Raw genomic sequence first — 15,836 nt, forward strand, 5'->3', positions numbered from 1 at the left:
TTTATTTTTATCTATTCGCTTATAATATTGAGAGTTTGTATCAATATGTTTTTTTTCATTTCACATATTGTTTGTTTTTAATTGTATTTTATACACGATTCTTCACTCCTTTGCAGTGCACATCCTATACCCATGGATTTACTCTTGAGGGTGTGTCAAACTTTTTAAATATTATATTATATTATATTGTGATTGGTTGGGACACCCTTAAAAGGTGCACTGCACAGGTGGGGAGCTATCCTATGATTAAGTGCTGCATAACATATTTTGTTAATATTTTGTGCGAGCGGTTAGGAGTATTTTTGTTAACGCTACGCTTGGCTGCGCACGCAGCCTACATTGTTTTGGCTGTGCGCACAGCTGACGACGGTGACAGACGCGTTAAAAAATTATTGTATACTGTAGATGATTGGAAAACCTACAATTTTCAGAGTTTAAAGGACAGGAAAGTTCAAATTAATCTTTTATGATTCAGATAGGACAGCAATTTTAAACAACTTTCAAATTTACTTTTATCATCAAATCTGCCTTGTTCTCTTGGTATTCTTTGTTGAAAGCTAAACGTTTGGAAGTTGTACTCTTGCTTTTATTATTCCACTGACCTCAGCGGGAAACGGAGAGAGTGCCCACAACCTTTCCGGGATTTGCGTAGTGCTGATATCCAGTTGCCAAATACTTTGGGGATTTCCTGACCTGTGTACTAGCCACTGTTTAGTGCTAGCCTGCCTGCTGACACCAGTCACAGCACGGTGCATCTGATTCTGGTAAGCTCATTTACCATGTATGTTTATAGACCCACTTGGGATACACTACACTATGAGGCACCCTCTTTTTGCTTTATCATCTCTGTAAAATACAAGTCTGTCAAAATAACTGAAATAAGGGGGCAATCTGCAGTGGCTTAGCTACAAGGTAATCACAGAGGTCAAAAGTATATTAATATAACCTTGTTGGTTATGCAAAACTGGGGAATGGGTAATAAAGGGATCATCTATCTTTTAAACAATAACAATTCTGGAGTAGACTGTCCCTTTAAGCATAGACAAATGTGTTACTATATTGTGTTTACAGCAGCATTCAGACTGTTGTGTAGTGCCGTGTATATTGTGCAGGTTTACACCTTCCCTTTCTTAGTTTAAATGACAGAAGATTTACCTGTCAAAACTATATATTTACATTCCAAAGTATTGATCTAGGTCCATTTTGGTATATTTCATGCCACCATTTCACCACCAAATGTGATCAAATAAAAAAATAATTAACTTTTTCACAAACTTTGGGTTTCTCACTGAAATTATTTACATACAGCTTGTGCAATCATGGCCCAAATGGTTGTAAAAGCTTCTCTGGGATCCCCTTTGTTCAGAAATAGCAGACATGGTTAACAAACGCACTCACTACGAATGCCCCATTTGTTTTATTCAGCCAACTGCCAAATCATACTTGGGGACTTTACTAAACTTAAAGGAGTCAGATAAATGCTGCATATAAATATGGGACTATAAATACCCTTATCATAGCAAGGTTTTAACGGGGTGCAAACAGACATTCAACAATTTACACACAAAGGCGAATTCTTATTATACGGCACGCCCCCTTCACCAGCTATATCCAGACACTGGAATTTCCCACAACCCTCATCACTAGCTCATGGCAACAAGAAGCTCATCCAGGTCTGGCAAAAATCTAACTAGCTCAAACCTTGCCTCGGTCAGCTCCTTCTTTAGACCAAAAGAGAAAGCAACAACCTACAAGCAAAGTCCACATAAACAAGTACAAACTATGGAGTCAAAAATGCCAGCAGATACTCCCTCACTCCCAGAAGACCAGCTGTCACAGATTCAGCAAACTATAGCATCTCTTGCATCAAAAAGCGATATAGCTGATCTGAAATCATTTATTAAAAATAAAATCTCCTCCCTGAGAAAAGATATGAGCAATATGAATTCAAGAATTGAATACCTCGAAGAGGGACAGGAAAGCTTGGAAACCATGGTTAGTGATGATACGCAACACCTGAATTGTCAAGACTCCATTATTCAATCCTTACAGATCAATGTTGAAGATCTTGACAACCGCAGCGGTCGCAGTAACCTGCAGATACGCGGCATTCCAGAAGAAATTACCCAGGATACCCTATTGGGATACAAGCTGCAACTTTTCAAGCAGCTGGATCCCTCATTAGAACTTACAAAAAAAGGGGAAAAGGACCAATGGCACTACAAATTGTGTATTGTAATTGCTCTAAACATCTCTATGTATAACCATTAATCTACGTTAGTAACCGTAGTAGGTTGAGATTAGGAGAAATAGGTGCTATGTACTATTTTGGAATTGAAGGGTTGTTAGTGGCTCAAAAAAGAATCACTGAAAGAGTTCATCTGAAACACTCAAGAGCTATGTTTGAGTATGATTTTAACTAGTTAAGAAGACTTGGTTATTAATAGGTGTACAGAACTCATAAGTGTCAAAAAATCTAATAGTAAAACTTAACTTTTAATTAATAACACTACTTAAAATGTTCGGGAAAGAAATTACATTAAAAACACAAGTAATACTTGGGCTGCTCGTTCTGGAAGTATATTAAATTACGTAATACACTGTATAGGAAAATAAAGTGAATGGAGTACAAGTGTTGGGTAGCTAGAAGGTTAATCTTGTATCAATATAATGATATTGGATCAGTATCAAATATTATGATTCTATTTTATATTAGGTTTGATACTGATATATATGTGCCTGCTTTTTATTTGATTGGGCACTGATATATAGGCAGATAGTGTTTTGGAGATGTATCAGTGTTATTTAACAATAAGCACTATGCAGCAAGATATAAAGGTTAAATATCAAACTGTTGTTTGTTAAACATCTGATAGTTGATAGTCATTTGTTAAAAATCAAATAGTAGTGTTTTTGTGCTCCAGCAAGGTATAGAGGTTAAATATCAAATTGTCGTTTGTTGAACATCTGATAATTGATAGTCGTTTGTTAAACATCAAATAGTAATGTTTTGGTGGCTATGCAACAAATATTACGGAGCTATTGATCGTTGGTTGATTATTAGTATATTGTGTAATTATTGATAGACGTTTGTTAGGCATCAGATTATCGTTTGTTAAATATCACATAGTTGGTCATTGTTTGTTAAACAGGCTATTTAGATAGCTGTAAATCGATTATCATAATGTTGTTGATCATAGATTAAACATCAATTGTATTTTTATGATATAGTGACAGTATGCTTGTTTGGTGTTTTATCAACAGCTTATAATCCACTGTGTTTGGTAGTCTGGTATTGCACTTGATGATGGTTAATAGTATGCAAGCATACAGCTACCGTCGATATAGTATTGCACGAATAGTGCCTTATGTTTAGTTGAATAATTTTAATGTGCAAAGTTTGGCCTTGTAATGTATAAATATATGATGTTCTATTTATATAAAAGGTAATAAAGCTTTCTTCCAGTAGTAATTTGTCCACTGCAGTTTTTTTATTTCCAGTAATATAATATTGCACATTAACAATGTTGTATGTGATTAAATCATTTTTGTATCCAAAATGATTGCCTGCTGTTTTTTTATATTATTACACTTTAGTTAGCAAGTTATCTCATTCATCATTTTTAATAATTCATTTGTTAAATGCACAGTTTTCCCATTTGTAAGAAAGATATGTATGTATGAGTTTTAGCTAAGATTTTGGACCAACAGTTGATATTATAATTGCTTGCGGTTTTACCAGGAAATGGCCACAAAGTATTTACATTATTTAACTCAACCACCCATCCTTATAAAACAAATGAATATTAAGTTCAATATATTATTATATTGTCGTATAGTTGCCACTGCTGTTTGTTAAACTGCCTCCGAAATGTGTTTTAAGATTTTGAATCATAGAGATATTTACTTCACATATTTATAAGATTTATAATACAAAAGTGTGGTAAGAATCTATTATCAATTACTGATTAAGCATAGTATCATAAATTAGCTGGTTCTATATTTATGTTTGCAACAAACACTGTGATTAAGTATAGTATCATAAATTAGCTGGTTCTATATTTATGTTTGCAACAAAGCTGTGATTAAGTATAGTATCGTAAGTCAGCCGGTTCTTTGTTTTTTGCAGTAATCACTGTTCTGTGCATTTATCGTTGCTGGTTATTAAGCTACTGAGAGAGTGCTGCATCAGATATTAGCACATTGAAGTATCTTTTTACCATTCTATAATATTTATGATATGGCCCCTCTCATACATAGATTTTCTACCATTATGTTGTATAGATCTGGGAAGATTCATATTTAAAGTGATAGTACACACCCAAAATGTTATTGTTTCAAAAGATAGATAATCCCTTTACCATTCTCCAGTTTTGCATAACCAACACTGTTATAGAATTATACTTTTTACCTCTGTAATTACCTTGTATCTAATCTTCTGCAGACTGCCTCCATATTTTAGATCTTTTGACAAACTGGCATTTCAGGCAATTAATGTTGACTCTTAAATAACTCCACACGCATGAGCACAATGTTATTTATATGAAACACATGAACTAACACCCTCTAGCTGTAAAAATATGTCAAATGCATTTAGATAAGAGGCAGCCTTCTAGGGCTTAGAAATTGGCATAGGAGCCTCCTAGGATTAGCGTTCAACTAAGATTACCAAGAGAACAAAGCAAATTTGATGATAAAAGTAAATTAGAAAGTTGTGTAAAATTGCATGCTCTATCTGAATCATGAAAGATTAATTTTGACTTTAATATCCCTTTAAGGGGCAATTATAACCCACACAGTGTTAATTGTACTAAATTCTTGTGCTGAATCAATAGCACATATGTAATAACCTAAACAGCTGATGTGTATTACATCAATTGTTATGTGTGCCTTTAATTATACCATGCGTACAGTTAATCAGAACCATTATTTATTATTATCTGTCTAAACCATTTAATATACTTTTTACAGACACGGCCAGAGCACTGAGAGATATCAGGTATTGATGTAACTGAAGTGAATAAAGGAACCTTCTTCCTGAGCACAGACATTGGAGCCTGTTATCAGCATGAACTCATATGGGTTAGGTGAGTAAAATATAGATTTTATGCTGACTTTAATTACTGGAAAATAGAATAGATCACTCATTAAACAAATATAAACTATTATATTTATATCTGCACCTTTTGGTCAGTGACCGTTATAAAGAAGGAGCAACTCCCATTGGGATAAGAAGGAGGGTAAAAAATACAACTCCCCCTATGTCCTTTTAGACAGATCATGTCTAACTGCCTAACCTCACCCCCAGACTTCTGTACTCAGAACACCTGCAACTCCAACTTCCCCTGCCCTGACCTCGCTCATGGAACACCCATATCTACACTTAAATGACTACCTTGTTCCCAGTGAGTGTTCCCCACCCCAGAACCGCCCCTGATTTGTGTGCTTAATTTTGCAGTAAATATTATTAAACTAATACAGTTTTTGGCTGTTTATATAAATTAAACAACCACTGCTGAAAGCTTAAAAGTATTGTAAATTTACTGCTTCTTACCCTCTCAAAACATCTCAAACTGATTATTAGTCTGTGATAATTAAGACATCATATTCTCACCCAACTTGTTAAGCATGAACCGTGCAGGACTGTTTGTGCAGTTGCTTGTTTAATGTTAAATGAGGATGGTGGATGCCACCTCTCTTGACCAGAATACAGATGTACTTGTTCCCTGGCTGAGAAAATTATGCAATATTCTTTGTGGTCTTTCTTTAATTTGTGATTTACATGTAAATAAATTTAAAAATAAACGCAAAACAGAAGACATTTTGTTGCGTATAAAAGAATAATATGATTTTTTATTAAGATGGATTATATTATAAAGAATAAATATTATTTGTCTTTATTTCATTTATTTTTATGTAGACAAACACGTGAAAAATTCATCTTCATTCTTCACTACAGGAAGCATCACAATTATACCACAGACTCCAACATTTTTAGACTATTCACAAACATTTGGGAAATCACAGCAGATATTTAAAGAAGTTGATGAATTGTCAGGAACTGGGCAGCAATCATTATGTACAGAGAGTAATTTAGTCATCAAACAAGAGGACAGGATTTATGCCTTATCTAGTGAAATGATTATCCCAGAGGATAAACCACAAACATTTACCAAGCTTTCAAAAAAATTTAAAGAAGAGAAAAGTGTACAGTCTAACCAAATGATTCATACAAAGGAGAAACCTTTCAAATGTACAGAATGTGAGAAAAGCTTTAGATGGAAGTCTCGTCTCCTAGAACACCACAAAATTCACACAGGTGAGAAGCCAAACACATATCCTGAGTGCGGAAAATGTTTTACACAAAAGAGTGATCTGAAAAAGCATGAAAATATTCACACGGGAGAAAAGCCTTTCACATGTACAGAGTGTGGAAAAAGTTTTACACGAAAGAGTAGTCTGAAAAAACATGAAAGGAGTCACACAGGAGAAAAACCTTTCACATGTACAGAGTGTGGAAAAAGTTTTACACGAAAGAGTAGTCTGAAAAAACATGAAATGATTCATACAGGAGAAATGCCTTTCACATGTACAGAGTGTGGAAAAAGTTTTACATATATGAGTAATCTGAAAACTCATGAAAGGAGTCACACAGGAGAAAAGCCTTTCACATGTACAGAGTGTGGAAAAAATTTTACACAAATAAGTAATCTGAAATATCATGAAAGGAGTCACACAGGGAAAAAGCCTTTCACATGTACAGAGTGTGGGAAAAGTTTTACACGATTGGATCATCTGAAATCTCATGAAAGGATTCACACAGGAGAAAAGCCTTTCACATGTACAGAGTGTGGAATTTTTTTTACAGAAAAGAGTAATCTGAAAACTCATGAGAGGATTCACACAGGAGAAAAGCCTTTCACATGTACAGAGTGTGGAAAATGTTTTACACAAATAAATAGTCTGAAAACTCATGAAAGGAGTCACACAGGAGAAAAGCCTTTCACATGTACAGAGTGTGGAAAAAGTTTTACACAAATAAGTAGTCTGAAATATCATGAAAGGAATCACACAGGAGTAAAGCCTTTCAAATGTACAGAGTGTGGAAAATGTTTTACACAAATAAGTAGTCTGAAAACTCATGAAAGTATTCACACAGGAAAAAAGCCTTTCACATGTACAGAGTGTGGAAAAAGTTTTACACATATGATTTATCTAAAAAATCATGAAAGGATTCACACAGGAGAAAAGCCTTTCACATGTACAGAGTGTGGAAAAAGTTTTACACAAAAGAATAATCTGAAAAAACATGAAAGGATTCACACAGGAGAAAAGATGTTCACATGTACAGAGTGTGGAAATAGTTTTACACAAAAGAGTGATCTGAAAAAGCATGAAAGGATTCACACAGGAGAAAAGCCTTTCACATGTACAGAGTGTGGAAAAAGTTTTACACAAATAAATAGTCTGAAATATCATGAAACGGGTCACACAGGAGAAAAGATGTTCACATGTACAGAGTGTGGAAAAAGTTTTACACAAAAGAGTCATCTGAAAAAACATGAAAGGATTCACACAGGGGAAAAGCCTTTCACATGTACAGAGTGTGGAAAATGTTTTACATATATGAGTAATCTGAAATCTCATGAAAGGAGTCACACAGGAGAAAAGATGTTCACATGTACAGAGTGTGGAAAAAGTTTTACACAAAAGAGTCATCTGAAAAAACATGAAAGGATTCACACAGGGGAAAAGCCTTTCACATGTACAGAGTGTGGAAAATGTTTTACAGATGAGGGTAATCTGAGAAAACATGAAAGTATTCACAAGGGAAGAAACCTTTAACATGTTTAGAAAGTGGAAAAAATATTTTTTTTATTGAAGTCGGGTATCACAAAACACCAAATATTTACACACAGATACATTTTATTTACACAGTGTACAAACTTTTTTACAATTATTCTAAAGAGGACAAACTCTAAATAGAAGCATCAAAAAGGATCCTATTGTAAATAATACTTTCTAAATCCCATTTATAAAAGCCCCAGATTTGAAGAGCTCTCCTGCTGTCCTTTGTTCCTCTATATATGTGCACCTCAGTTTCTCTTACATATGTGATAGAATCCAAACACCACACAGGAATATACAGATCCATCCTCATACTGACCAGTTTACACAACCATTCACCACCAAAGCACCCCCAGTGTTGTTTATTAATATTGTACAGGAAAAAATAGTATTTTCCTTGTTTATTAATGTTAGTATATGGCAGGGTTATAATACAATATATTTAATAATTATCCTTTAAAATAAACCTCCAATAAAAATGCATATACAAAACAATAAAATTAATGTAATTTCCTAAATTCTTTATGTTAGTTAAAATGTATAGACACATTGAAATATATTTGTAGAAAGCCAGACCTGAATCAAACTATACACATTTAAACTATTATAATATGCTATGCAAAGATCACAAAAGTTACCTTATTTATTAACCTTATTCACAGTTGAATTTCATTAAAATACCACAATGAGATACCAAGATATGAGCCACTAACTTTAACAGTGCTTAGTTAAACAATAGAACAATACACTTTGCCAGTCAATATCTATGCTGTTATCTGAGATGAAATAAATTCTTTAGCAGAAATAAAGTAAATTCTAATATATATATATATATATATATATATATATATATACAAAAATAAATTACTTAACATACAAAGAATTAGTTTTAAGCCACACAGAATTATGAATGCAGCTAAAATACAAAGTACCTTTTTAAATCTGTTAACTGTAGTTTGATTATAGCAATAATTAATCTATTTGTTTTAAATATTACCTATATTTAGCAACCTCTTGTACTTTACCAGATAACAAATGAATATTCCAGCTTCCAGAATTTCTCAATAAGTCCAATTCACCTCCGCAAACAAAATAAGTATTTTGCAATGGGGATAAGAAAAGGTAGCCCAATTTCACTTATAGTGACCGTGTTCCAGGCAGCAATTATCAGTCACCAGCTTTGCAGAAAAGACCGCCCACACTATCTCCATGCATGGGATTAAATCATGTGATGTAACCCCACCCCTTTTTATTCTGTTCCATCATTGGTGAATTGTCTAGGCCCTTAACGAAAGCTTGTCCCTCCATTGGTTCACTGGTAATGCATGGTTACTAGGGAAACACATCTATGTTAACAGTCAAATCTTTTGACTGTAATTGTCGCTTCGCAACAACAGGGGCAACATGACAAAAACAAACAATTTCATTTTCAATACTGCTAACTGAAAATACAGATTCTTGTATATTTTTAATATATACATTATAATTTGATATTTATAAACTATGTGTCTAATATTCATAGGACCATATAGTGCTCATTTCTCTAATAATTTCAATACTAGACATAAGTATATTTTCAGTAATCATATTAATAGCAATTTATACTGTTAATTATTTTTCTTCACGGAATCATAGCATTCAATATCCTGGTATTGTATTGTATCTTAATATGTATACAGTATATTTAATATTTCTAATAAATTTTTAATGCATGAATTTTGTTTAATCTTGTTTATGACCCACATTCATAGGGCATCTTGTTACTATATGTCTGAAAAATAAAGAGAGACAGAGGTTATTATTTTGACACAGTTAAACATTTTAGGCCAACCAAAATAGCCACCTATCAAGTTTAGCTGATACCCATCTAATATTAGACAATCTCCCATATTTATCTGTTCATATTTATACAAGTTGTACTTTCAATGAATGTCAAAGTCACAATACAACATATATTTCTTCTACAAGATACGACGAGTCCACGGATTTCATCCTTACTTGTTGGATATTATCCTCCTGCTAACAGGAAGTTGCAAAGAGCACCACAGCAGAGCTGTATATATAGCTCTTCCCCTCCACCTCCAGTCATTCTCTTTGCCTGTGTTATACTAGGAAGAGGTAAAGTGTGGTGTTAGTTTTATTTTCTTCAATCTAGAAGTTTTTTATTTTAAATGGTACCGGTGTGTACTATTTTCCTCAGGGGGTTATGGAAGAAGATTTCTGCCCTGAGGTTGATGATCTTAGCAGTTGTAACTAAGATCCACGCTGGTCCCTGCAAGACTTCTGAAGGTAACACATGAGACATCTTCAGTGTGGAGACCGGTTCCATGCTACAAGCAGCATTCAGGTATGTGCAGCCTTTTATTTCTGAAGAGACTTGATATATCAGAATTGGCTGGCATTTATTTCCCTGTATGGGAATGGGGTAAGCAGTAGACCTGTTATACAGAGGGGTGTTACTGGAGTTCCCTGTTTTTTATTTCTTTTTAATAAAAAAGAAAAACGTAGAGACACAAAAGAAAAACGTTTTATAAGAGTTTCATATTTATAACCAGTATGATTTACTGGGATGTGTTTTGGGGTGTATATGTGATTCCACATGGTGTAAAACTGCTTCTCCATGCGGTTGTGTTTGGTCCTACTCCGGCATCGGCCTCAAGGGACGGGGCTTATTTTTGCGCGCTCAGATGCGCACTTCCTTCTGACTAGGCTGCAGCAAGCAGTAACTCCGGTTGCTCCTGGACAGTGTATCTCTGGTCCGGAGGGTTGGCAACTCATTTTGAAGTACCCTGGGGGCAGGTAGGCGCAACAGCAGAGCTGTGGCGAGGTGCAGGGGGTATTTTTGATGTGAACTGACGTTTTTGCTTTTCTAAGTTACTTTAGTGCCTTATTCTCCCCTTACTACTGGGGTGCATTAATTTTTGGATAAACCAACGAGTTTTAGTTAAATTTTGAGTCAATTTAATGTTATTTAGGCAGTTTTGGAAAAATTGTTAACTTTTTATTTTCTTAAAGGCGCAGTACACGTTTTTCAAAAAGTTTATTTAAGCATTAAATAAAGTGTTTAAACGACTTATGTGGTTATTACTAGTCTGTTCAACATGTCTGACATTGAGGAATCTCATTGTTCTATGTGTTTAGAAGCTATTGTGGAACCCCCTTTAACATTGTGTACCTCTTGTACTGAAAGAGCCTAAAGACCATATTTTAGGTCAAGAAAGTGTTTCTAAGGATGATTCTCAGTCTGAAGAGAATCAGGATATGCCATCCAATTCTCCCCAAGTGTCGCAACCTTTAACGCCCACACAAGCGATGCCAAGTACCTCTAGTGCGTCTAATTCTTTTACTCTGCAGGAGATGGCTGCAGTTATGTCAACTACCCTTACAGAGGTATTATCTAAATTACCAGTGTTGCAGGGAAAACGCAGTAGGTCAGGTATTAATATAAATACTGAATCCTCTGATGCTTTATTAGCTATTTCCGATGTACCCTCATAGTGTTCTGAGTTGGGGTTCAGGGAATTGCTGTCTGAGGGAGATATTTCAGACTCAGGGAATGTATTATCTCAGACAGATTCGGACACTATGTCCTTTAAATTTAAGCTTGAACACCTCCGCCTGTTACTTCGGGAGGTTTTAGCGACTCTGGATGATTGTGACCCTATTGTAATACCACCAGAGAAGTTGTGTAAGATGGATAAATATCTAGAAGTACCCACTTACACTGATGTTTTTCCGGTTCCTAAAAGAATTTTGGAAATGATAGAAAAGGAATGGGATAGACCAGGTATACCATTTTCTCCCCCTCCTAATTTTAAGAAAATGTTTCCCATATCAGACACCATTCGGGACTCGTGGCAAACGGTCCCTAAGATAGAGGGAGCAATATCTACCCTGGCTAAGCGGACAACTATACCTATTGAGGACAGTTGTGCTTTCAAAAACCCTATGGACAAAAAATTAGAGGGTTTTCTAAAGAAATTATTTATTAATCAGGGTTTTCTTTTACAACCTACGGCTTGCATTGTTCCAGTAACTACTGCAACAGCTTTTTGGTTTGAGGCTCTAGAAGGGTCTCTTAAGGTTGAGACCCCATTAGATGAAATTTTGGATAGAATTAATGCTCTCAAGCTAGCTAATTCTTTTATTACTGATGCCGCTTTTCAAATTGCTAAATTAGCTGCGAAAAATGCAGGATTTGCTATCCTAGCGCGTAGAGCATTGTGGCTCAAATCTTGGTCTGCTGATGTCTCATAAAAAACTAAGCTTTTAGCTATTCCTTTTAAAGGTAAGACCTTTTTTTGGGCCTGAATTGAAAGAAATAATTTCTGACATTACAGGAGGTAAAGGCCATGCCCTACCTCAGGATAAGTCTGTAAAGATGAGGGGTAAACAAAATAATTTTCGTTCCTTTCGGAACTTTAAAGGAGGACCCCCGCTCCCTCTTCTTCCACAAAGCAGGAAGGGAATTTTACCTAATCTAAGTCTGGAGACCCAACCAGAACTGGAATAAAGGTAAACAATCCAAAAAGCCCGCTGCTGCTACTAAGACAGCATGAAGGGGCGGCCTCCGATCCGGGACCAGATCTAGTAGGTGGCAGACTCTCTTTCTTTGCCCAGGCTTGGGCAAGAGATGTTCAGGACCCCTGGGCACTAGAAATAGTGACCCACGGTTATCAATTGGAATTCAAGGACTTTCTCCCAAGAGGGAGATATCATCTTTCAAGATTATCTGCAAACCAGATAGAGAGGCGTTCTTACGCTGTGTAAAAGACCTTTTTACCATGGCAGTAATTTGTCCAGTTCCAAAATTGGAACAGGGACAGGGGTTCTACTCAAATCTATTTGTGGTTCCCAAAAAAGAGGGAACTTTCAGACCCATCTTAGACCTCAAGTGTCTAAACAAGTTTCTCAGAGCCCCATCATTCAAGATGGAGACTATACGAACAATTTTACCAATGATCCAGGAGGGTCAATATATGACTACCGTGGGCTTGAAGGATGCTTACCTTCATATTCCTATCCACAAGGATCATCATCAGTTTCTAAGGTTTGCCTTCCTGGACAAACATTATCAGTTTGTAACTCTTCCCTTCAGGTTGGCCACAGCACCCAGAATCTTCACAAAGGTTCTAGGGTCTCTTTTGGCGGTTCTCAGACCGTGAGGCATAGCAGTGGCGCCTTATCTGGACGATATTCTGATCGAGGCATCAACATATCAACTGACAAAATCTCACATGGATACAGTGTTGTCTTTTCTGAGAACTCACGGTTGGAAGGTGAACATAGAGAAAAGTTCACTTGTTCTACAGACAAGGGTTCCTTTCTTGGGAACTCTGATAGACTCGGTAGCCATGAAAATATTTCTGACGGAGGTCAGAACATCAAAGATTCTAAATACTTGCCGAGCACTTCAGTCCATTCCTCGGCCATCAGTGGCTCAGTGTATGGAGGTAATTGGGTTAATGGTAGCAGCAATGGACATCATTCTGTTTGCTCGCTTTCATCTCAGACCGGTACAGCTGTGCATGCTCGGACAGATTTATCTCCTCAGATAAATCTAGATCAAGAAACCAGAGACTCTCTTCTTTGGTGGTTGTCGCTGGATCATCTGTCCCAGGGGACTTGTTTCCGCAGACCCTCGTGGGTGATAGTGACAACGGATGCCAGCCTTCTGGGCTGGGGTGCAGTCTGGAATTCCCTGAAGGCTCAGGGTGTTTGGACTCAGGTGGAGTCTCTACTTCCAATCAATATTCTGGAACTGAGAGCAATATTCAATGCGCTTCAGGCATGGCCTCAGTTGGCTTCGGCCAAATTCATCCGATTCCAGTCTGACAACATCACGACTGTGGCCTATATCAATCATCATGGGGGAAAAAGGAGTTCCTTAGCGATGAGAGAGGTATCCAAGATAATCCATTGGGCGGAGGCCCACTCTTGTCATCTGTCAGCAATCTACATCCCAGGAGTAGAGAACTGGGAAGCGGATTTTCTAAGTCGACAGACTTTTCATCCGGGGGAGTCGGAACTCCACCCAGAGGTATTTGCCTCATTGACTCTCCGATGGGGCAGACCAGAATTGGATCTGATGGCATCTTGACAGAATGCCAAGCTTCCAAGATACGGATCCAGGTCGAGGGATCCTCAGGCCGAACTGATAGATGCCTTGGCAGTGCCTTGGTTGTTCAGCCTAGTTTATGTGTTTCCACCGTTTCCTCTCCTTCCACGCGTGATTGCTTGAATCAAACAGGAGAGAGCATCAGTGATCCTGATAGTGCCTGCGTGGCCACGCAGGACTTGGTATGCGGATCTAATGGACATGTCCTCTTTACCACCGTGGAAACTTCCTTTGAGACAGGACCTTCTCATTCAAGGTCCTTTCCAACATCCAAATCTAATTTCTCTGCAGCTGACGGTTATCAGTACTTTGATACTGGCTAGAAAGACTGTCACTAGAAAAATCTATCATAAGATATGGCGTAAATATCTTTATTGGTGTGAATCCAAGGGTTACTCATGGAGTAAAGTTAGGATTCCTAGGATTCTGTCTTTTCTCCAAGATGATTGGAGAAAGGCTTATCAGCAAGTTCCTTAAAGGGACAAACTTCTGCGTTGTCAATTTTGTTTCACAAACGTTTGGCAGATGTGCCAGATGTTCAGTCTTTTTGTCAGGCTCTAACCAGAATTAAGCCTGTATTTAGACCAATTACTCCTCCCTGGAGTTTGAATTTAGTTCTTCGAGTTCTTCAAGGGGTTCCGTTTGAACCTTTGCATTCCATAGATATTAAATTATTATCTTGGAAAGTTCTGTTTTTGGTTGCTTTTTCTTCTGCTCAAAGAGTTTCTGAGCTTTCAGCGTTACAGTGTGATTCGCCTTATCTCATATTTCATTCTGATAAGGTGGTTTTACGTACTAAACCTGGGTTTCTTCCAAAGGTTGTTTCTAATAAGAATATTAATCAGGAAATTGTTGTTCCTTCATTGTGTCCTAATCCTTCTTCTAAGAAGGAGCATCTGTTGCATAACCTGGACGTAGTCCGTGCCTTAAAGTTTTACTTACAGGCAACTAATTATTTCTTAAACTAGACAAAGAAATAAAGATACCTTATATCAGCACTCTTAGTCACATCATTATTTTACTTAGATTGTTGCGCATAAACACAAAAAAACAATCATACTGTGCACAGTGTACATAGACAAAATATAAAGTACATAATGTGGAATATAAAGATACCCACTAAAACACACACCAAAGGAAAAGGAGGTTTTGCAACTAACAAACTACAGAAACTGACGATATACTGCAAGTATAGATGCTAAATATTGCCATTATCTGACAACTAATACTTATCGTACTGTCCAATCATGCTTCAGCATATGTCTCAAAGTTCTGTGAATTCTGTAGATTGAACACAAACCATCCGGCAGAGGAAAAGATGTAAGTTGTAATCCAAACTGTGGCTGATGCCTTTACATAAACAGCTTCAGCTGCCAAACTTTCCAGCGTTACCGCTGATTCAAAAGAAAATGGTGGAGGTGATCCTGGAAGGAGCTCGACTTCTACGCGGCCAGCCACCAGGTAATCTCAGTGCAAAATGACCATGGAGGGATACCGTGTCAATGTCCCAACACGCCTCCTTCTACACACTCACACTGCCGCTGAGTCTTTTAGGCTCCGAATACCAGGCTATCCTCCTGCACTGGTTGTGAAGATGCGTGCCTCCTGAAACTCAGATACAAACTGAGATTGCTGACGTACGTTTCACCTGTGTTGGCTTCTTCCGGGCTTCGTATATTGCTTGATTGTTCAAATGCTCTTTTTAAAGGCAGTGCACCTACGCACCTGCCTCCGGATTTGCTGCCAATGAATATAGGTTCCCTTGTAGTATTTATGATTGTGCCTGTGGCCCACTGCTGGCCAATGGCTGTACCCCTAAAAAAGGATTATTAGGTTGCTTACTCGTAAAAGCTTGACTCATATTGGTAAA

General features: G+C 36.9%; 1 protein-coding gene across 1 annotated transcript in view; it reads left to right on the top strand.

The window, feature by feature from the left end:
• The first annotated feature begins 4,970 nt into the window (after positions 1-4,970).
• The window catches only part of LOC128659739 (oocyte zinc finger protein XlCOF6-like), a 77,045-nt gene continuing 66,179 nt past the window's right edge, over positions 4,971-15,836 (top strand). Inside the window, exons 1-2 of the mRNA XM_053713319.1 lie at positions 4,971-5,087; positions 5,921-7,783. Of these exons, the coding sequence (XP_053569294.1) occupies positions 5,069-5,087; positions 5,921-7,783 (1,882 nt within the window). The 5' untranslated portion in view covers positions 4,971-5,068. The remainder of the gene's footprint in view (positions 5,088-5,920; positions 7,784-15,836) is intronic.

The sequence above is a fragment of the Bombina bombina genome, chromosome 5 (assembly GCF_027579735.1).
Source record: "Bombina bombina isolate aBomBom1 chromosome 5, aBomBom1.pri, whole genome shotgun sequence".
NCBI classification, from domain to species: Eukaryota; Metazoa; Chordata; class Amphibia; order Anura; family Bombinatoridae; genus Bombina; species Bombina bombina.